Raw genomic sequence first — 23,763 nt, 5'->3', positions numbered from 1 at the left:
TTCCAGGAGCAGCAGCCTCCAGAACTGGCCTTGATCAGACATCACAAAGGCTGGGGGTGGGAGGCAGCCGGCAGATCCCGATGGAGGAGCACAGGCTCAGAGACCAGAAACCAGAGCTCCTGGCTTCATGATGTGCTGAGGAGAGGACCTACTTGAGCTGATCAAGTTGCAATTAACCGCTGACAGTGGGGAGAGGGGGGAAGGCAATCAACAAACAAGAGAAACAGCAACCACCACCCTACTTAACAACTGATGAGCTATTAACAAGAATGCTAGAAATCCCCAAACCAAATTATAAACTGGAGCCTAATAAATCAAAATATAGAAGGCAATCAGCTGCTCTGCCTCACCACTATCTCAGTCAAGTTCTATAAATTGATGAACACCTGTGGCATGAAGATCCAAATGCTGGAGAGATAAATGCACAGCGGGGCCACAATGCTTCCCACACGGCCCACCGTGCTGCCACTCCCCACAGCCAGCGACCTGGAAACACAGAGAAAATTAGGACAGCAGCAGGAACAGAAGACAGGGACATTGAGGGAACAGCTGCCCAGGTCCCCGTCCACCCTCCCCACAGAGAATAAATACTAAAACTTACGTCAGCTTAACATACTTGGAAATTAACTTTAATTTTTCAGTAATTGTTCATGATTTCCCCTGGAGGAGGAAATGGCAACCTACTCCAGTATCCTTGCCTGGAAAATCCCATGGACAGAGAAGCCTGCCAGGCTACAGTCCATGAGGTCACAGAGTCGGACACAGCTGAACAACTAAGCACACAGGTTCATGATTTATATTCACATTCTGTGAAATATCAGTGTCTACAAACACGCAGATAATTCAGGACAAAAGAAAGGTAAATCAGTCTTCATCAGCTATGCAGATGAAGCTCTTACGATACTCATTCAGTCTAACATTGAGGATAACATCAGTCTTCTACAGCTGAAGTTTATTTAGAATAGGAAGTGGGGATTTGGGAAACCAAAAGATTTATATCTATGGATCACTCTATTTCAATTTTTTAAAGTCAAGCAGCATCTTAATATACTCTCCTTTAAAACTTATTTACAGAAACCTTACAGAATCTCTAGCAGGAAGCGAAGAATGTGCTTCCAACATGAGTGTGCTGTGCTTACTCACTCAGTCATATCCGATTCTTTGCAACCCCATGGACTGTAGCCCACCATGCACCTCTGCCATGGGGATTCTTCAGGCAAGAATACTGGAGTGGGTTGCCAGGCCCTCCTCCAGGGCAACCTAGGGATCAAACCTAGGTCTCCCGTATTGCAGGCAGCCACCAGGGAAGCCCTTCAACATGAATAAGTATCGCTTATTAAGCCTAGGAGAGAGGCCCCGGGAGAAACCAAACATGCCAGACTCCTTGATCTCAGACTTCTAATCTTCACAACCATGAGAAAACACACTCCTATTGTTTGAAGCCCTCAATCTGCGGTGTTTTGTCATGCCCCAGGACGTCAAGAGACACATCCTTAGAACATTAGCCCTGAGTCGGTGTAAGTCAATCGTGTTTGAGATTTAAAATGGTTTTAGGACAATACAGCACTATTTCAAAACAAATTCTCTAATATCCTTGCTAACGACGTATAGACAAAGCCTCTGATTCAGAATTAGCATCATCATGTAATCTTCCCACACCTCGGAGTTCCTATACTTCCTCAAAAAGAAGGCATTTATACTCAGAGACTAAATGTAAGGCTATGACACACAAGTGAAAGATAATAAGAAAACAACACAAAAATAAGTAACTCTTACCTTACAATGGTTGGATACAGCTCCGCTGTATAAAGGTATATAAGGCCAAATGCTGCCCCTATGAAAAATTTTCCAGCCATAGTTGCCACCACTAGCCAAAAATGGTATTCCTGAAAATGTATATATTGGCAAAATAGACCATCATTTTGTCATCAAGTAATATTTTTAAAAGAAAAAGAGAAAATCCTTAAAATTATTACTTAAAACTTTCTAATCCTCCAGTGTCTTTCAGAACAGTAAGTTTCATTTTTGTTTGAATCTATTTTGTAAATTCTGCCCATGGTCTGCAAAAGCTTTCCCTCTTTATGAGATTTAGAGAAAAGTTTTACAGTGTTTCCTCTCCTAGGAGATATCAAATTACCAACTAAGAAGAGACATTTGGGAAGAGACACTGTGGAATAAGACCCTCCCAGATAGCTTCTGCGGTCATCCTTGATGTATTCTACTTCCTGTAGTAGTTCTCAGAGACGTCTCATAGTCCATCTTTTCTCTCCTCCCTTGTCTGCCAGCTGGGTGTTGAGACCCAGGTGACCGTGGAGTTCATGCATTAGGGGTGGCAGCACCTCTGTCAACTTGCGTCCCTGAGTGACTCCAGGGAGCCAAACACCCCCTTCACCACCCCTACACCCACCAGCAAAGAGCCACCTCAAACTTTCTGTGAGCAAGAAATAAATGTCTATGATGTGAAGTTACTGAGATTTGGGGGTGCCTGTATTAAGGCAGCCAGTGTCACCCATCACCTTCATTACTTTGCATTCAGTGTTTGCTGAATGAATTACTGGAACTCAGAAAAATTGTATTGTGTTGACGTTACCATTTGGAGAGAAGTTTTATTAGAGAGGGAATTTTTGTGATTAGGGGTTAGTACTCTATTTCTAGAAGTGCCATCAGCCACTTTTCCAGTCTTCCGCATTACTGCTGGGGCTTAACCACTGTAGAGGTGAAAAGCTCTCAGTTCAGTTCAGTTCAGTTCAGTCGCTCAGTCGTGTCCAACTCTTTGCAACCCCATGAATCGCAGCACGCCAGGCCTCCCTGTCCATCACCAACTCCCGCAGTTCACTCAGACTCATGTCCATCGAGTCTGTGATGCCATCGAGTCAGTGATGCCATCCAGCCATCTCATCCTCTGTCGTCCCTTTCTCCTCCTGCCTCCAATCCCTCCCAGTATCAGGGTCTTTTCCAATGAGTCAACTCTTCGCATGAGGTGGCCAGGGTTCCCCTAAATCCTCACTGGCTCAAAGACAATTGCCATCAACTCAACTAATAGAACTGCAAGCTACTTAAAAACACATGCAAAAAAGGTATGGATGAAGCTCCTTCAAAGTGGCAGAGACCTCCAAGTCTTAAGTAATTTTAACTAATGTGAATCAGTTGCATGTATCAATCACCTGGAAATTTCAATCCATAAAACATTTGATTCACCAATTATTCACTGATAATTAAGTGAAGCATAAAAGGAAGTCACTGCTTAGCTTTCAAACAATTGTTTGAAATTAGATTTCAAACAATATACAAAACTTAAAATGCCTTGATCTAAATGTTGAGATACTATTGCTTTATAATTATAAAATCACTATAAGTATAAAATATAAATTATTTTAAAGTATTGTTACAGTGACTGTATTTTCTATATTGAGAATGAAACATTTGAGGTGAAAAAAGGAAGAGTTCTTCTGGGTGCAAGAGGTATCCTAGGCCAAAGAGTTTGCCAAAATACAGGAATGAGGAAGTCATTTCAGTGGTTTATGGCACTGTTTCTCACTAAGAAATTGCATTCTTAGAAACAAAATTCTTGGGAAATACATGCACAATAGAAATTGGAAACTACTAACCTACCACAGTGAAAAATAAGACTGTTTAAACTGGAACAATTTTGAACATAAGACTCATAGTATCTTTCATCTGTCCCCATGACTCCCTTGCTCCTTCAGATTTCTGACCAAATGTCACACTCTCTGAGAGGCACACCATCCTCAACCACCTTGGGTAAAGTAACAGTACACATGTGCATTCCCCCTCCAAACACAGTCACTCTCCATCCCTCATTCAATTTTGTTTTTCTTCATTTTACTCAGAGAAACTTGACTTACTGCACGTCTTCAGTACCTAGAAAAGAACCTGGCACATACTAGATGCCGGATAGAACTTTTATGAATGAATAAAAGTTTAAGATGATGATACTCACTGGAAAGTGCAATCTACTCTCCTCACTCAAGATTACTGTGTTTACACAGTACAACACTGACCATCTCTGAGAAGTGGGATTTTGGGCTTCGCCCCCACCTCCCACATTTCTTTTTCCCTTAAATTTTTACTATTTATTATAACAGAGAAGGAATGGGTTTTTTTAAGAAAACATTTAAAATATTATGAATATAATCTATCCCTATGTCTTATTTCATCTTCGTATTCATAAGGAAAATGCCCCCATCAAACTGTCACAGTATACCTAACCATTCCCTAAGTAAAACATAAAAGAACTCACCTTGGGGATCACCATAATCACACCATTGGTCACTGCGCTTGACAGAAGGGAGAAAATCAGAATGTTTCTTCTCCCCACACGGTCCATCCCCAAGCACACAAAGACATAGGCAGGAATTTCCACTACCCCTGTCATGGAGCAAAAGGACACATCTCTATAAGCCAGAGCATCCAGCTGAACAGGGGGACCCCGCCTTCTAACCCAGTGGAATGGTCAGCCCTCTCTCTGATCTCACGGACTTCTAAGAACTATCTAACAACTGCCTAAGAGGCAGAAGGCCTGTGACTTTTAAACTCACTGGAGTGGGGAGAATGTTTACTGAGATGTGCACTAATGCTCACATAATCTGCTTAGCACTTATCATCTCTCCTCAGAATCTTAATCCCCAGTGAGGCTGGAAGCTCCCAGGACACACAGCACAGTGCCTGGAGGGCAGGCTGGTGGAATGAACAGATACATAAATTAATAGACAACACTGATCTTTTCTGATCTTTGGCTTCTGCTTGACAGAACTATGGGGAAATGTTTGTATCAGTAACTTCGAACTTAGAAATTAAGGTAGAAAACTCAGTGCATCTAGGTCCATAGTAATGATAATTGTTTGATGGATTTTAAACCTAAAAGTTAAGCTACTATGAATCCCCCACTGAGCAAGGACCTTGTCTTGGATCTCCTTTAACTCCCCCTCAACAAAAAACAAAGTCTGGAACTGACTTAAAAGCCCTTCCATTGAAGAACCGAAGTTTAAATCTTAGATCCAGAACCAAAAAGCTTTACATCTATCACCCAGAATGCAACAAGGAGCAAGCAAGATTTCTCAGCAAAACTGAGCAAACCCAGTAGCCTCTGAGAAACTGTCACTGCTTATTAGCCTAGATCGTCCACGTAAGTGAAAGGTCTCTTCTTTCGACCCTCTGCAGCTTGCCTAACCTCAGGACGCTACCCATCACTGCCTTTGAGGACTGGTGTGCACTTGCCTGTTTAACTACAGAATGCTATTAGCACCTGGCCTGGCAGGTCTGGGTCTACATGTCTTCTGTGGTTTTGGGAACATATCACTGCAGGTGGATACATATTTCCTGAGTTAACATTCTTAGCAGTACATCAGAAATTAAACTCTGCTGCAGCTGCTCAGAAAAAAAAAGGCTGGACAAAGACAAAACATAACATTCTGAGCCCTGCTGGAGAGACGAGTCTCCCTTCTCTTCAGTTCAGTTCAGTTCAGTTCAGTCACTCAGTCGTGTCCAACTCTTTGCAACCCCATGAATTGCAGCATGCCAGGCCTCCCTGTCCATCACCAACTCCCGGACTTCACTCAAACTCACGTCCGTCGAGTCGCTGATGCCATCCAGCCATCTCATCCTCTGTCGTCCCCTTCTCCTCCTGTCCCCAGTCCCTCCCAGCATCAGAGTCTTTTCCAATGAGTCAACTCTTTGCATGAGGTGTCCAAAGTACTGGAGTTTCAGCTTTAGCATCAGTCCTTCCAATGAACACCCAGGTCTGATCTCCTTTAGAATGGACTGGTTGGATCTCCTTGCAGTCCAAGGGACTCTGAAGAGTCTTCTCCAACACCACAGTTCAAAAGCATTAATTCTTGGGCGCTCAGCTTTCTTCACAGTCCAACTCTCACATCCATACATGACTACTGGAAAAACCATAGCCTTGACCTTCTCTTCATTAACATGAAAAATAAACAACTCCAGAGAAAACGCCTCCCCTTCACAGACCCTGCTGTAAGGTCTGGTGCCTCTGGACCAAAACAGTAGGTTCATCCATTACCCTACTCTTTTTTTTTTTTAAGGACTTTTCAAGATCAAATAAAACAATGATTCTCAAAAGAACCTCCTGGGAATACCTGGATTACCACCTCTACTTTCCAACTAACACTAAATCAGTCAGTTTAGTTCAATCACTCAGTTTTGTCCAACTCTTTGCAACCCCATGGACTGCAGCACACCAAGCCTCCCTGTCCATCACCAGTTCCCGGAGTCCATCCAAACACATGTCCATTGTGTCAGTGATGCCATCCAACCATCTCATCCTCTGTCGTCCCCTTCTCCTCCCACCTTCAATCATTCCCAACACTAAATGTCTTGAGCCAAATGAGTAAGTGACAGCTCAGGGACTGGTCTTTGGGAGCCAAACCTTTCCTGCCACCTCCCTCCCTCATGTCTGATTCCCTCCACGTCTGACTCTGGGCTCTCCTCTCTCTAGCACTCTGTGCAAGGCCACCAGCTGAATTCCTGGAGCCTAGCAAAGCTGCACAGCTACTGGGAAATCTGAAGAGACCTTTTCAAGTATATTTCACCTTGATTCTTCTTGAACTGTAGCGATGCCGCATCTATATTTTTGACTTGACTATATCTGGTTTAGAAATGGTGCAACCAACGAACCCTCTGGAATTAGGACAATGTGCCATTTTTTTCTTCACTTTTATGATGTATAGTCTCTCTAATCACTCAGACCCCATTTTGATCCTATCTCCATATAACCCCAAAGGTATGTCCTGAGGCTACTGTAGCATTCATCACCTGCAAGTGGCACAAAACCTGAACTGAAATCCCCACCAATCTCGACCATCTCAGGAGCTGAAAACTTGTTCAAAATTTGCACAGCATGAAAGTACTGACTAGAAGCGCTTGACAAGCAGAGGGCTACTGGCAAGGGTCATGACATGAAAAGATCAAAGGCAGTGGAGACTATGTGCGTGCTCAGTCGCTTCAGTCCTGTCTGACTCTTTGCATACACTGTTTCCATACACTGTAGCCCCCAGGCTCCTCTGTCTATGGGATTCTCCAGGCAAGAATACTGGAGTGGGTTTCAAGGCCCTCCTCCAGGGGATCTTGCCGACCCAGGGATCAAACCCCTGTCTCGTGCATTGTCAGCAGGTTTTTTACTGCTGAGCCATCGGGGAAGCCCAGTGGCTATAAAACAATGCTATTTGTCTTGGAAACATTTTTATATTTATGAGATGGCCTGTTTCCTTGAGAAATAATACATCTCCATCAAATTTAACAGACTATATCATAAAGATCCAAAACCCCAGCATTCCTAAACTTCCCGACGTCACACTCCACCCCACTTGATTCTGCTACCATTCGCTGCTCTGTTCTAGAAATCCTGGCCTTCCCTGGTGGCTCAGATGGTAAAGCATCTGCCTACAATGCGGGAGACCCGGGTTCAGTCCCTGTTTCTCAAACTGACATGTAGAATGCGTTCACTTGTTCATTTGTTTATAAAATGTGTTTGAAGTCAAGATGGGCTCTTTCTATAAACTTGTTGGTCTGTCCCCCCTAAAAAAAAGAGTAGTTCTTTTTTTCTTAAAATGACTTATAATTCCTTTGTGCTATAATCAACAAAAACAGATGTCTCATCAGAGCACTTTAATGACAAGGGATGACATTTATGTATAACAATTTTAAAGCAAACTCTTCTGGGGATAATATCAAATGCAAGTAGCCTACACAGAAACAAATGCATTTCTGATAATTCTGCACAAATGCATTTCTGATCATTCTCTCATGTCTGGTGTGAATTTGGTTAGGAGTCACACCTCAGGCTATCACAGCTTCAGAGCTATTTTAACCTGCCACTGAATTAAAAGAAGCATGACATCATAAACTACAGTTGCATGTGTTTAGGTTATTTTACTGACTAAAATTCCTAAATTAGAGGGTAGAAAGATGCCAGAAGAGCTCCAAGACATGCCAAATTTTAAAAGGAATGCAACTTGCAAAAAACAATATGTAGTGAATAATCTCATTTATGTTAAAATATAAAACATTTATCTGTACAAATGTATAGAGATGCATAAAAAGAAATCTGAAAGTACAGGCCAAAGGTTATAGAAGGTACCTCTGAACTACAGTTCTGAGATGGCAATGGGCTTAAAGGAAGGAAGCAAGCAAGGGGAAGAGGCAGGAAAGGAAGCAGGGACTCAGGTCTTTGATTTTCACTAAAAGGGGCTTCCCTGGTGTCTCAGACGGTAAAGAATTTGTCTGCAATGCAGGAGACCCAGGTTCAATCCCTGGGTCAGGAAGAGCCCCTGGAGAACGAATGGTTACCCACTCCAGTATTCTTGCCTGGAGAATTCTAGACAAAGGTATCTGGAGGGCTACAGTCCATGGGGTCGCAAAGAGTCGGACATGACTGAGCTACACACACACACACACACACACACACACACACTACTAAAAAAGACCATAATGACTTAGCCGGCAGTGCTGTTCCTGGTAGAAATAAAGACAATAGAAACACTCTCAAAACCTGGTAGAAATTTCACTTCGCAGCTACACTTACTATAGTTTAACCACTTACCCATAAGGAAGAGATTTAAATATTCACTGCCTCCCAAATGAACAGAATTCAAGGAGAAGGTGTAGAACCCCAAACACCCTGTGAACCAAATCAGCCAAAGAATAAGTGTCCTTGCTCCAATACTCCAGTCATAAAACAGTTCTGACAGGGTGTGCTTCTCAACTTGAGAGGGCTTATTACCAGCAGAACCATCGTGATCCAGTGATAAAAGTTCTGACAGTTTACAGGATCTCGTCCTATTCCACTTGGCCATCGTATCAATTACTTTTTGTGCTTCTTCATATTTTCCCCCTGAGATAAGCCAAAAAGGTGTCTCTGGGAGCATCCAACAGCACAGGATAAAGGGGACCGTCACGGAGGAGAGCACTATCTGATAGATCCACCAGGTCCTGACGAAGTAGCCCGTCAAAGCCACCACCATGGTTCCAAAGGCAAAAAAGGAATGCAAGTGGATGGACGCCCACGTCCGAGACTTCATGCCGGCAAATTCTGTCACATAGACAAACACCACCACGAGATAGCCACTTCCAGACTGCAAAACAAAGCAGGGAGGGTGGGCCAGATTTAAGGTCACACACGTAACTACTAAGGAGTTTGACCCTCTGCAAATCACACCAGAAAGAAAAGAAAGCTTTGTTTTCTGAAACCCATATCACATTCATACAATGGAATTTAATTCAATCCATCCTTCTTCAAATGTGTCCTCTCATCTTCCCATGCCCTGTCTACCCCAAAAGGCAAAGTTTAAGTGCTTTGCATGATGTTAGACACTGCCTTTTGCTTCATTTAAATATTCCTTTACAGTGTGAATTTACATCTCAGTTCCTTGCAAATATGTGTATTCATTTATCTATATAGAGAAGAGCCTTTTTTATTAAATCCTAAATTCTAAATGGGAACAAACCATTTATAGTAATTAGTGAAAAGAAAAAGATTTGATTAAAATTTCATTTTGACATGCAACAACAACAACAAAAACAGACAAATTGGACTTCAGGGAAATTCAAAACATCTATGCATCAAAAGACACTATCACTGGAGTGAAGAGGCAACTTATGGAACAAGAGATATGCAAATCATACATCTGATAAGAGACTAATAACCAGAATACACAGAGAACTCCTAAAACTCAAAAATAAAACAAAACCTTACATGATATTTGGTCCTGTCAGAAACATCCATAAAACATTCAGTCCACACCAAAAGGTCCTGGAAATTTGGTCCTACCCAAAAGACCTATAAGCATATTTGGTCCAAGCCAAATGGTTTTGGATAAGACCAGATATCAGCTACCTTTTGGCATGGACCAAATGTCTTATGGATGGTTTGGATAGGACCAAATATCTGTTAACCAAACAAACAACCAAATTCAAAAATGGGCTCGGATTCCTCCAAAGAAAATACTGGAATGGCCAATAAGCAATGAAAAGATGCTCAGCATCATTAATCATTAGGGAAATGCGAATCAGAACCATGATTTGATATGCCACCTCAGGGACATTAGGATGGCTAGTATAAAATAAAATAAAGTAAGTGTTGGTGATGATGTGGAGAAATCAGAACCCTTATGCACTGTTGGCAGAAATGTAAAATGGTACAGCCACTAAGGAAAACAGTATGGAGAGTCCTCAAAACACTAAAAATACAATTGCCTTATGATCCAGCAATCCCATTTGGGGAATATACCCAAAAGAATTTAAGGTGGGATCTCAAAGAAATATTTTTACACTTATGTTCATAACAGCATTATTCACAGTAGCTAAAATACTGAAGCAATCCAAGCTCCCATCAACAGCAATCCATCAACAGATGAATAGATAATACACAATGGAGTATTATTTAGCCTTAAGAAAAGAATATTCTGACATATGCTCCAACATGAATTAACTCTGAGGACATTACACTAAGTGAAATAAGCTAATCACAAAAAGACAGATATTGTATGATTCCATTCATATCAGGCATAGTATCTACGGTAGTCAAATTCAGAGAGACAGAAAGTAGAATGGTGGTTGCTAGGGGTTGAGGGGAAAGGAGTATGGGGAGCTACTGTTTTATGAATATAGACTTTCAGATTTGTAAGACAAAGAGAATTCTGGAGATGGATGGTGGGGATGGTTGTACAACAGTATGAATGTATTTAATATCACTGAACTGTAGATACTTAAAAATAGTTATGATGGTAAATAATGTAATGTGCATTTTAGCACAATAAAAAGAATGGAGGAAAAACTTAATTTTAAAAGCAGGCCTATATTAAATTTAACAAAATTCAGATTATAATAACACTATGTGACTACTCAGGGAATAAACAAAGAATGAAACAAATGGATTTTTTTGTGGAGGAGGGTGGTGGCAAAAGGACTAGAAGTTCTACAAAATTATTTCACATTTGACTTTTATTAATATAAATTAAATTGTAAAATTAACTTTTGAAAAATTATTCTGGGGCACCACTGACTTCCCCAAAGCCCTCTCTTAATCCTTTGATATTCAAATCATGCTCTTTTGAAGGCTTGTCTTGTCATTATCTTTATGGATATTCATTTCTTCAAAAGTTAATTGGTCTATCTCTGCCAGGTCAAGGGATCTGTGTAGCATTAAGGCAGTTTTCTCCCACTGCTCTCAAAGACTCTTTGTCATTTAGCATCTTTTGTAAGATCTGCAATTTCATTTGGCATCAGAGTTGGAAAGAGGCTAGCCCAGTAGCAGCAAGCAGAGAGGTGCTTGATAGGGATGACTGTACGAATGGTCAGTCTCACATTTTGAGCTTTTATTTCCCCATGCAACCTTGTAATTGCAAGACTCAGATAATGAAGCCTGATAATGAGGCTTCCCATATGGAAGAATCCAGTGGTTTGGTAAATTTAAACCTTCAAACACTACAAATTTCCCCTTTAATTCCCCATCAAGGTAAGCTATAACATCAGTCCTCAAGATGTTTTTTCCAAGGCCAGTTCTTTTGGAGTTCCCTCCCACTTCTACCAGTTACTTCTGTCACTGGGTTCAAACAATCCATGCACAACTGCCTGAATAATTCCAAAAAGTCTCCTTGATCCCATTTGCACCTGTCACCTCCAGTAATAATACTCAATTCCTCACATCTACCCTGACCCCACCCCTGGCACAGCAGTCAGAATGACCACTTCACCCCTGAATTCACTGAACCCTTTCAGAGGATTCTCATTACCTTCAGGAAACCAGGCAAACCCTTTGTCATCTTACAAGGTCTGCCTAGTCATCTCTCTCTCCTTCAGCCTCATGGTGCATTTCACCGCCTCTCTATTCTCCTGGTATCTAGACCTCCAGTTTCTTCACATCTCTAGGCCTTCTCACTTGCTACTCCCTCTGCCTATAAGGTTCTTCTCTCACCTATCCCTCACACTAAAAAGACCCTGACTCTCTAGACTCCCCATCCCATGCCCCACTGTGTGGAGCCCCTCCCCCCACTGCTGGTCCTTATTCTCAACACTGTATGGATTTTTTACAATGGTCTGTCAGCATCTTGCCTTCCTGCTACACTATAGGGTCATTGAAACATCCTGGTCAGGTTTACTTAGCATGACAGTCTGTAGGCAGATCAATAAATGTGCTGAGTAAATGAATCTGCCTGCATCTTCCCTAAGCAGAATTGCATCACAAATATATTTCCCATAAAAACCAAAGGAAAGAGGCACAGAAAATTAATACCACATTTTACAGAAGTATTCTATGGGTGGCTGTCTGATTTTCTTGGCTCTGGAAATCAGCTCAAGCTATTTCGCAAGACCAAAAAAGATAATTTTAGAATTATTCTCTCAATTATTCCTAAAGAGGACTCCACACTCTCTCAAGACCTCTCCTTGCCTCTGTTGTACAATCATTCCCACCAGAAGGTCTATTATCAAACCTCACCCTGCAGCTACAGAGTCATTTCCTCTTATTCTGTCCTTAGTGGAGACAGAACTGCTGGTTGTTATCTCTTGTGTTAAAAACTCTCTGTATTCCCAAAAATATTATACTTTTTAAAGATACAACACCTTTGATTCTCCTAACTTGTTTTTAATGCATCCTTCTATCCTTGACCATCTATGAGTGGCTTCTTAGGGACCCTTCTTAGCTGTTGATGAAGACTCCAAAAGAGAATATACCACCTTGCCCTTGGAGGGGCCACAGTGACCTCTTCTTCTGAGGCTGAAGTCCTTGGCTTCTCCCCACACCCTTAGGTCATCTGCTCCAGTGACAGGGGATGTATGCCCTGCTCTGTGTTCAGCAAGATCACAAGCTCTTCCCGAAGAGAAAACTTCACTCTGTTATCCTTGAACAGTGACCTCCAAAGAGCCGCTGTTGCTGCTGTGAGGTAGTATGGAGCCTGTCCGGAAGCCTCACTGAGTGTGGAAACTCCCTGGTCCACTTCCAGCAACAGTCAGCTTTACTCTGTGCCAGGTTCTGAACTACAGACATTTCCCTGAATCTCAAGTGAGTCCTGGTAACAACCCAGTGAAATAGGTATTCTTTTCTACAGTTTACAGATCAGAAGTTAAGGTTCGAAGAGAATAAGGCATTTGCCCAAGGTCACACAGCTGAGAAGCCAATATATGACAATGCTGGGATTCAAACACATGCCCTTTCCACTATCCTCCCCTGTTCCCCAAAACAAAAAGGTCTGAAGCTTTGTTTTTACCCTTCCTGCACATTATACAAATGACATTCTTAACAATATGCCTTAACTGTCTGGCTCATGCATACATCTAGACTGACATAACTGCTCAGAAGTAAAATAATTGGAGCTATTATTTGTAATGGGTATAAATAATGACTTTTTAATTTCTGTCCCCTTGGGCCTTCCTCTCTCCCTCTTGTTCTTCCTGTCTCTTCTCTATCTTTTGCCTTACAGTATTGGCTCGAATGGGCTTCCCTGGTGGCTCAGAGGTAAAGAATACACCTGCCAATGCAGGAGACAAGGGTTCGATCCCTGGGTCAGGAAGATCCCCTGGAGGAGGAAACGGCAATCCACTCCAGTATTCTTGCCTGGAGAATCCATGGGATTCTCATGGACAGAGGAGCCTGGTGGGCTACAGTCCATGGAGTTGCAAAAGAGTCGAACATGACTGAGCAACTAAACAACAACAACAGTTGGCCAGAATCCCCAATAAAATGCCAACTGGAAGTGATGTCTCACAGATCCCTGCTGCTAGTAATGGTGGAAAGTGAATCACGTGTCAGGCACAGAGTCCAGTAAAACGTTTCAGCCTACTAAGCCACAATTTTTCATTTAACAGCCTTCATTCTAAGCATAAGGCACTAATATTCTACAGAAAGACTTGGGCAGTGAACAAAGATTAGTCCTTGATCGCTATCTCACTGGATTCAAATAAGCACAACTAAGAGAGTTAAGGTTTAATATAAAAATACTGCAGTGGAATTAAAGAGGCAAAAACAAACAAACAAACACAAACCCCAACAACATCCCAACTCACGATAGCAAGAAGAAAGCGTGCGACTATGAAGCTGTAATAATCAAATGTGAATGCCGCCGCTATGCCAAACAAAAATACACCGGTGCTTGAGGCCCACAAAACAAGGCGTCTTCCTGCCCTGAAAAATAAGAATCACACAGTGGAAGGAGCAAGGTGTGGCTGCAACAGTTTAAAACATCCACTCTAATTCAAGAAAGATAAATTTTACCTATATTTTTAGTAGCTTATGTATTTGACTTATTTATTTTGGGTAAATCATGAGTTAACACACAATTTTTTCAAAAGGCCAGTTTTTCAGTGGCCAAGTCTCCACCTGAGCTGCTAATATATACACACAATCACTCTGGGTGGTCCCCAAAGGACCTCCTAACCTGGGATTAGGAGGAAGAAGAGGGAAGATCTGTCCTTTCCCTGTCAGCTCCTGCTCTGTCACCTGCTGGATCATCTTCCCTGTTGGGCTGGCTCTGCTCACAAAGGGGGAGGCAACTCTTAATAAGCCCCTCTAAAAACAGAAATCTAGTGACATTCTGCTAGTAGAATAAGTTGCCTATTTGCCCTGTATTTTCATAATTGGGAAGGGAATTTCCTTCTTTAAAAAGCAAACAAATAACAATTACATGCCTATGGATTTAAAAAGTGAGATGTAATTCATATGATACAAAATCCAGTCTTTTAAAGCACGGATCCCCAACCTTCAGGCTGCAGACCTGTACCTCCTGTCAGATCAGATCAGCAGCAGCATTAGAATAGAAATAAAGTGCACAATAAACGTAATGTACTTGAATCATCCTGAAACCATCCCCCACCTGCCCCGGTCCATGGAAAACTTGTCTTCCATGAAACCAGTCCCTGATGTCAAAAAGGCTGGGGACCACAGTTTTAAAGTATACAATTCAGTGGCTTTTTAGTGGATTCTCCAGGCAAGAATATTGAAGTGGGTTGCCATTTCCTCCTCCAATGCATGAAAGTGAAAAGTGAAAGTGAAGTCACTCAGTCATGTCAGACTCTTCACAACCCCATGGACTGTAGCCTACCAGGCTCCTCTGTCCATGGGATTTTCCAGGCAAGAGTACTGGAGTGGGTTGCCATTGCCTTCTCCAAGTGGATTCACAGAATTGTGCAACTCATCACTCTCTAGTTCCAAGACATTTTCATCCTTCCAAAAAGAAATTCTGCACCCAGGAATCATTTCTTATTCTCTGTTCCCTCTGTCCCCTGAAAGCCACAATCTACTTTCTGTTTTTATGGAGTTGCCTCTTCTGAACATTCTATATAAATGGAATCGCACACCATAAGGCCTGGCTTATTTTATTATGCTTTCAAAGTTCATCCATGTTACTCTACTTCATTCCTTTTTATGACTCAATAACATTCCACTGGAGAAGGGAATGGCAACCCACTCCTGTATTCTTGCCTGGAGAATTCCATGGACAGAGGAGCCTGGTGGTCTACAGTCCACAGGGTCACAAAAGAGTCGGACATGACTGAGCGACTAACACACACAACGTTCCATGGCGTGGCTATACCACGTTTTGTTCATCCATTCATCCCTAGATGGACATTTGGACATTGTTTCCACTTTTTTGGCTATAATGAATAATGCTGCCACGAACATTTGTGAACAAGATTTTATGTCAAGTTATGTTTTCAATTCTCTTGGATATGTACCTGGGGGTGGAATTGCTGGGTCATATGCTAAATTTATGTTTAATTTTTAAGAAGCTGCCAAACTGTTTTCCAGGGTGGCTGCCCCAATTCTACCATCCCAACAGTTTCTCCATATCCACACTTGTTATTGACAACACTTGTTATGGACAACACTTATTATCTGTCTTTTTGATTACAGCCATTCTAGTGACCAGGGGTATCTCACTATAGTATTGATTTACATTTCCCTAATGATTATTGATGTTGAACATTTTTTATATGTGCTTATTGTCCATTTGTATATATTCTTTGGCAAAATATCCATCCAAATCACTTGTCCATTTTTGAATCGGGTTATTTGTCTTTTTATTGTTGAGTTATAAGAGTTTTTTTATGTATTCTAGATACTAGACTGTCATTAGCTATATGATTTGCAAATATTTTCTCCCTATGAAATGTCCCTGACAGATCATTTTAAGGCAAAAGAATACAGTCCTGAGATTCCAAGCAACAGGTTTACCCACTGCAGCAGAGAGTATGTAAGCAAACTGGAAACTGTCAAATTCACAGCCTCAGCCTGCTCTGCTCCCACGGGCACTAGTAGGGATTGTTGGCCCTACATTAAAAGGTTTCCCAATCTCATTTGAGCCCTGAATGTCATTTTAAACTATTTTCATCCATCCCTCTTCTACCCACAACGTTTTCATTCTCTGTAACAGATGAGCAACTCTCTTGATGATGAGCAGAGAACAAAGAACACCAGAGAAAGCTCTGCAATTTCCTGCTCTGCCCAACTGCCAACAAGACCTGCCTCTGCCTACAGCCTTTTTTTCTTCCCTCCTGTCCAGAGGCACACACCCTTTTCTCTTCAAATACCATTCTGCAATCTTTGTATTGGTTCATGTCTCTTCCCAACTCTTCTGAGGCCTTATTCTACCAATTATTTCTTTTCCCTCTATCCCTCCCACTCTTCTGACTCCTCCCTTTCAGTTGAAGTCTCTTTCAGCCAAAGACAATAACCTTCTCTGGATCCCCATCATTCCTGTAGCCACCTTGCACCTTGCATTTTCTCCACTGATGGACTTTCCAAAAGGGAGTATCTACCTCCTCGACTCCTGTTTTGCTCCTCTCCCCACTGACAACTCAACTTTCATCCTTCCCAGGAAGCGTATGAAGCAGAAGATTCTTAAACACTGAGATGGTAACTCAGTCACCAAATAATAACTATTTTACTAATAGACTCCACTTCTGTTGCAATTTCATTATTCAAACCCCACCTCCTGGAGGGGATGTGGGAGGTGGAGGGAAAGACCTGGGTCCTCCTCCCTTTAAGCTTCCATAGTCTTTTCTCCATGGCCTTTGCTTCTAATATGGCCCCAGACACAACAAAGCCCTATAGTATTTCTTTCGATGTGATTCTTGGTCCCATGTGACTAGCACACACTGAAGGCAGGGATTTCTGACCTAAGCAGTTGTCTTTAGGTTCCCAGTGCCCAAGACATGCCTGTAAAATTCACAACTATGGGGCCAAATAAATAAGTTTATCTCTGTGCTCTGGGACAGGCACTAAAAGTGTGGTCCATATCCATACACGGATGAACTTTGTCTTATTTTAAGAGCTATATGTTCATTTTAAAGTATATATATTTTTTAATTTGATTGGTACATCACACAATTTCATAGATATCACTGCATAGGGCCAGACTATCCTCCTAAAAAGCAAGTCTATTTAAAGAAAAAATATTCAAAGTAATAACCAGTAGCTACTGAGTGGTTATAGGTCCAAGGTACTTTTTCTGTGTTAATTTTGCAATAACCCTCTGAGATGAGTATTGTTTTTTTCATTGCCAGCTTACACACAAGATTCTGCAATGCAGGTCAGGCAATGTGCCAAGGTCCACAGCTAATAAATGGCAGAACACAGGCAGACTGTCTTCAGAACCCATCCCCTTAATGTTATTTTGTATCCCTAAATAACAGATCAGCAAAGAAGTACGTATTTAGACAGGAAGTATGAAAATGACTAAAGCTTTGAACATAATTCCCTGTCCCCTAAGACAATGAGATGGGAAAACGAACCCTACACTGATGGATGAGACAGTACAGAAGACTTCATGTTACCTGTCGGAGAGGTAGCCAAAGATCACTGCTCCCAGCAGGACTCCAAACATAAACGTGGGCTGGATCAGCCTTCCGAACCACTCTCGGTTACACACCAGATCCCACTGGGTCACCACAGTGCTGAGCCACTTGCTTCTGTCGTAGATGTAGCCATCCAAGCAAGGGAAGCTGCTCTTCCGGCCGCTGTACTCATAGTCCAGACTCGACTGATCATCCCTCCGGAACCTCTGACAGCTGGTGAGCTCCCAGACCTCCCCGTCCTGCAGCTGCACGAGGATGTGATCCTCACGGCCCACGGAGACCTGGGTCCAGATGTCCTCCAACTGCCAAGTAGAGAGGTCTTGGAAAAGAACCTGACTCACATTGCCTGGGGGCCTACAGGTATGCTGGGGGGACACGGACAAGAACACAGAAGCCAAGTAGTGGATACCACAAGAGATATTCTGGAAGGCACATATAAAATAGAGGAATATTTGGTATCTGCAAAGAGAGAGGAAAAGAAAAGTTATTATAGCTGACCTATGAGCTAAAAAAAAAGACATAGGCAAACATGAAAGGTCTCCATTATGCTTAGCTTGAATAAAGGGATAAACACAACCAAATCCTGTTAGGGACCTAAGAGGCATCGCATAACGACAACCCTATGAATATCACTGAGAAGGTAACATACATCATACATGACATACATTTTTATACTTCGACTCTTCCCCGCTTCACAAATTCTAATGCTCAAACTCGACACAGTCTCCACAAAGAGCAGACAGATTTTGTTTGTGTGAAGTTTACCTGCCTGCCCCTTGAGGCGTTTGGGTTTGGTACCTAAGTAGTCTCATCACCTGGAGAGGCTCCACTGCTGCAAAACTCACATTGTCTGACCACAGCTTCCCATCCTCCCAGCTCCCCCTGTCCCTCCCATTGACCCCATCCCCTGCACTGTTCGGGGCTCCAGCCTTTGGCGCCCACCAGCTTCTCGAGTTTACTGCCACCTTCCTGGCCCCACTCCTTCCCCAGCCAGCCTGAACCCCACAGTTATCACTAGTTTTTTCCACAGAGTCGCACAAGTTCTCTATTCATGTTCTCAATTCACACCCAGTCCCCACAAAATAACACCTCCCCTGGCAGGTCTCTGAAGCTAGGATCTGTCTTCTCTGCCCCACCCACAGGTGCTGAGAAGGTCTTAAGCACACTTTCAGTTCAAATTTCCCTTTTCCTGTCACAAGGATGTGCCGTGCTTAGTCTCTCAGTCACGTCTGACTCTTTGTGACTCCATGGACTGTAGCCCAAAAGCCTCCTCTGTCCATGGGATTTTCCAGGCAAGAGTACTGGAGTGGGTTGCCATTCCCTTCTCCAGGGGACCTTCCCAACCCAGGGATCGAGCCCAGGTCTCCCGCATTACAGGAGGATTCTTTACCAGCTGAGCCACCAGGGAAGTCACAAGGATAACTGCCTCAAAAAAACACAAAATCCTACTTCATTAGGTGTCTCGCATTCTAACAAATCATTTTCTCCCTTATAAAGATTGCTGTCCACCAAGTGTCTACCCAGCCCAAGGCTCCTTCAGAACAACAGACTTAGACACAACACATCACTATGCCCACAGCCAAGAGAAACACTAATGGAAAAAGAATAGACAGGAAAACCAGAGGCAAGTAAAAGCAAAGATGACCAGAACCTCCAGGAAACGGACCTATGCTATCTGGGCGACAGGTAAAGAAGATTACATTCAGTCCTAGATTGATATCATTCTATAGAATAGAACATGCCTGCATATGTGCTAAGTCGCTTCAGTCGTGTCTAACTCTTTGTGACCCCATGGACCATAGCCTGCCAGGCTCCTCTGTCCATGGGGATTCTCTAGGCAAGAATACTGGAGTGGGCTGCCATGCCCTCCCTCAGTATCTTCTGCACCAAGGGATTGAACCTGCGTCTCTGATGTCTCCTGCACTGGCAGGCAGGCTCTTTACCACTAGCACTACCTGGGTAGCCCATAATAAAACATAATTAGTATTATACCACTGTGGTTAAGAGCATGGACTCCAGAACCAGACTACCAAGATTTGAAGTTTGTCTCTGGTGACTTACCACCTGGGTCTTTTGGGCAAGATCCTTACCCTTTATGTAAGGATCTTTTCTCATCTGAAAAATGAGTTGTTATGGGAATGTAGAATTACTACATGTAAAGCACTATGGCATACTGTAGGTACATTTAAGTGTTAGATACTATGATGTTCATAAGGTGAAGTCAAAAAAGAGCCTAAAAGGGTCATATACTGACCGAAAAAAAAAAAAAAAAAAAACAACCACCACCTATACCCATACATCTAAGTCAGCCACAGGCTCCTCATTCCACCTCTGAAATTTTAAACTCTCTCTGTCTTTATTCCAAGAGAACTCAAAGATCCAGGCTCTTAGTTCCTCCTGAATCTGTTTCCTCAATTCCCTCTGACATGGGGGTTAAACCGTGAAGTGTTTGTAACTTCAATACAAACTTGTATTTTGTATTGAACAACACCTAATTCTTCTTAGGTGTCCTGCTTTCCTCTTTTAAAGGTGATTTGGACAGTGTTTCCTCACCTTAGAAATGACCAAGGAGAAATGAGAGACAATTAGGGCCTTCTACTTAACACTGTCACTAGGTTTCCTTAAGACTAGATAACGATACACAATAACCTCCCTCTCTATTTATAGACAATAAAGAGACCAATGAGAGTGAATGCCAGAGAAAATATGGGCTACTATGATATGGTCACACTATTTTCACCTTTTGCTGTAAGCATTGACATGTTACCCTTTCCCTTCCTATAAGTAGATTTCACAATCTACCTTTCCTACCAGAATGGGGACTCAGGTGACAATAATAGTCACGATTTATTGATAACTTACAGAATGATAAGATTTTGCATACTCCACTGTGACTGGCTAAGAGCTGTCTCCCCAAACCCATTCTCCCTTTCTCCCACCACACCGAGCCACACCTGACCATGCAGGTGAGGACATGGAGCAGCTGCCCCAAATGCTGTGGATGGTGGAGTTGCCTCACCCACTTGGGTCCCTGGAGACACCATGGAGCACAGCTGCCCTGGACAGTGACCAGAGACAAAATCCAATTGAGGGGTCTCTTTGTTACAGCTCCTAAGTATGGTGATTAATCCCTAAAATACATGGGGAAAGAATGGTATTAGTAACTACTACCTCTTATCATGAGAATGAGATGAGAGCTGCATGTGGAGTCCTTATAACCAACATGTGTAGTACTATTATTACCCCCATTTTACAGATGAGTAAGTGGTAAGTCAAATACTCAAGACCATACAGTTAATACTTGGTAAGCCAGCATTGGAACTTGGACATCCATTCCCAGAGCTGATTTTGTAATCCCTATGCTATTCTGCTTCAAGGAAGATAAGATGTGATAATAAATGAAGGACCTGGCTGAATCCCAGGGTTGCACTCAGGAGAGCATCTAGTTGACAGCATGGACTGTGGAGGCCAAGGGACATCCAATGGCATCGAATCCTGCTCTGCTACTAAGAGATTTGTGATTTAGGTGCAAGACGTGGTTTCCTCATGTGTAAAATGAGAGTGATACCACTAGCCTCAAAGGGCTGCGGTGAAGGCAAAAGAAGGTAACATGTACAAAAAAACTTAGGACAGAGCCGGGCACAACTGAGCATTCAATAATGCAGGTATCAGGAGGAAGCGGGGGAGAGTTGGGGTCTCCTGCCCCTTCCCCGCCTGCTTCACCACTCCTTTCTTGTGGACACTGGGAATCATAACCAACATCTGTGCAACTTTTCACCCTGGAGAAGAGCACAGCATCAGCTCTTCATCACAAGCCTGGAAGGGAGCTTAAGGCAGGAATGATTATAATTCTCATTCTGTGCATAGGAAACTGAGACACAGTATTCCCAGGGTCACCTTAGCAGTGAGTGGCAGGCCAGGATTCAGACTGAGCCCAAAGCTCTGGATCCACACTTTCTATGGCTCCTCGCCCAGCTACCCCTTCTCCCAAAACGTTCTGGGTCAAAGTAGTATTTCTCCACGAATGAATGAATAAATAAATGAATGAATACACTTTAAATTTTTAAAGTTAATTTGACAAATGAAAAGAGAGTGACAACCATACAAAGGTCAAACCTAGGTCCCACCCTGCAGTAGCTGTGGGTCCCTGACCCAGCCTCAATTTCCCAATCATGAAAATAAGGATTCATCTCCACCCCTTTGTAAAATTCCGCACTGTGTAGTTGGCACATATTGAGTGAGTGAAGTCACTCGGTCGTGTCCGACTCTTTGCCTCCCAATGGACTGTAGCAGCCTACCACGCTCCTCTGTCCATGGGATTTTCCAGGCAAGAGTACTAGAGTGGCTTGCCATTTCCTTCTCCAGAGGATCTTCCCGACCCAGGGATTGAACCCAGGTCTTCCTCATTGTAGGCAGACGTTTTACCGTCTGCTGCTGCTGCTGCTGCTAAGTCCCTTCAATCGTGTCCAACTCTGTGCGACCCCAGAGACGGGGGCCCACTGTCTCTGGGATTCTCCAGGCAAGAACACTGGTCTGAGCCACCACATATTAGGTTTCCATAAACCGAAAACACACACCCAAAGAACGAACAAACTTTAAACGGTTGTTCCTAGAGCAATTCAATACCTGCCAGGCACTGAAGGAGACTCTACCACGGGTTGGGGCGGGACAGCAGTCGTCTGGGGAAGTGAAAGAGGAGCCCATTTGGCAGGTCAGAGAAACGAGCTGCCAAGAACAGGCATTCCTTCTGTGACTTGGCCTCTGCAGCCGGGGCTTTGGACTCCGGCACCGGCAGAGGGCGCGCCGGGGGACCCCACACCCACCACTGCCGAAGCGAGCCCCCAGCGCCCGCTGCTCGCTCTGGGGGCGTCCGGCCGCCAGAGTTCGAGAGGATCAGTCCAGGGCCAGGAGTCAGGACTCAGGCCTCCGGACTTTTCCCGGAAAGGAGGGGTGGGGAAATGTGTTCGGATCGCGAGCTCTGCTCGCCCAAGAACCCCACCGCAACGGAAAGAAACAGACCCCACCGGCGCCTCCACCCACGTGGCTCCGGCTCCCCGGGCACCGTCCTCCCTCCCCACCCCTACCCCATCTCCCTACCTGCCGAAGTGCCCCACGCTGTCAAAAATCAGCTCCAAGTTGCTGGACCCCATGGTGCCGCCGTGCACCACGCTCCGAAGCGGGACGCGCGACGCTCGCCTAGTGCAGGGGACTGCGGGCACAGCGGTGCCCTGCCCCGCCCCGCCCGGCCCCCGCGGCCCGCCCGCCGCGGCTTTGGCATCTCCCGCGCGTCAAAGGGCTCGAGCCGCGCGCGGGGCCAGGCTCCGTTCCTCTCTTTTCTCCTCCAGCGAGTTCCCGCCGCCGCGGCCTTTTGCGCAGCGCGCCGTGCTCCCGGAGCCCGTGGTGGCACCGTGCGCCCTTCCCCGCCACTTCCCGCTCCCTCCCCGCCGCCCCATCAGACCCTTGACACCGCGTGCCTTTCGGTCCCCTCTCTCGAGAGGCGCGCCGGTGCCTGGGAAGGGTGGTCCACCCGGCAGCCCAAGGTGGGGAACGCAGATTCCACTCTTGGGCACAAACACCGTTTTCTCAGAGAAGTCCGCCCGTTTGGGGCCTACAAGAGCAGAGGACAAAGAATGGATTCTGATGACCCTGAGAAGTGGCAGGATCCTGCAGAGGTGTGTGAAACATCTTGTATTAACCGAAGGGCAAAGGGAACTCCCTGGGTAGAAACAAGCAGAATAGAGAAAACAGCAAACTTACGCTAGAAGAGGATTTGAAAGAGAGGAAAGCCCATCACCCAGAGTACTTCCCTCACCTACTTGCCACAGAGCCGGAAATAACACCATTAAAGATTTATTTTTGCTATGAACAATTCTATTTTCTTTTGAAATCCAAATACTACTGGAATGATTAATCCATTAAATAATTAACAATTTGGAA

General features: G+C 43.7%; 1 protein-coding gene across 1 annotated transcript in view; it reads right to left on the bottom strand.

Moving 5' to 3' along the window:
• The window catches only part of SLC22A16 (solute carrier family 22 member 16), a 33,269-nt gene extending 10,241 nt beyond the window's left edge, over positions 1 to 23,028 (bottom strand). The window contains exons 1-7 of the mRNA XM_052645557.1: positions 22,924 to 23,028; positions 17,806 to 18,285; positions 14,038 to 14,155; positions 8,579 to 9,110; positions 4,262 to 4,389; positions 1,777 to 1,886; positions 387 to 486 (exon numbers count right to left, since the gene is read on the bottom strand). Of these exons, the coding sequence (XP_052501517.1) occupies positions 387 to 486; positions 1,777 to 1,886; positions 4,262 to 4,389; positions 8,579 to 9,110; positions 14,038 to 14,155; positions 17,806 to 18,285; positions 22,924 to 22,976 (1,521 nt within the window). The 5' untranslated portion in view covers positions 22,977 to 23,028. The remainder of the gene's footprint in view (positions 1 to 386; positions 487 to 1,776; positions 1,887 to 4,261; positions 4,390 to 8,578; positions 9,111 to 14,037; positions 14,156 to 17,805; positions 18,286 to 22,923) is intronic.
• Positions 23,029 to 23,763: the final 735 nt, after the last annotated feature.

The sequence above is a fragment of the Budorcas taxicolor genome, chromosome 9, assembly GCF_023091745.1.
Source record: "Budorcas taxicolor isolate Tak-1 chromosome 9, Takin1.1, whole genome shotgun sequence".
Lineage (NCBI taxonomy): Eukaryota > Metazoa > Chordata > Mammalia > Artiodactyla > Bovidae > Budorcas > Budorcas taxicolor.
Note: the sequence above shows the minus strand (reverse complement) of the source record. Positions and strands in the feature narration are given on the sequence as shown.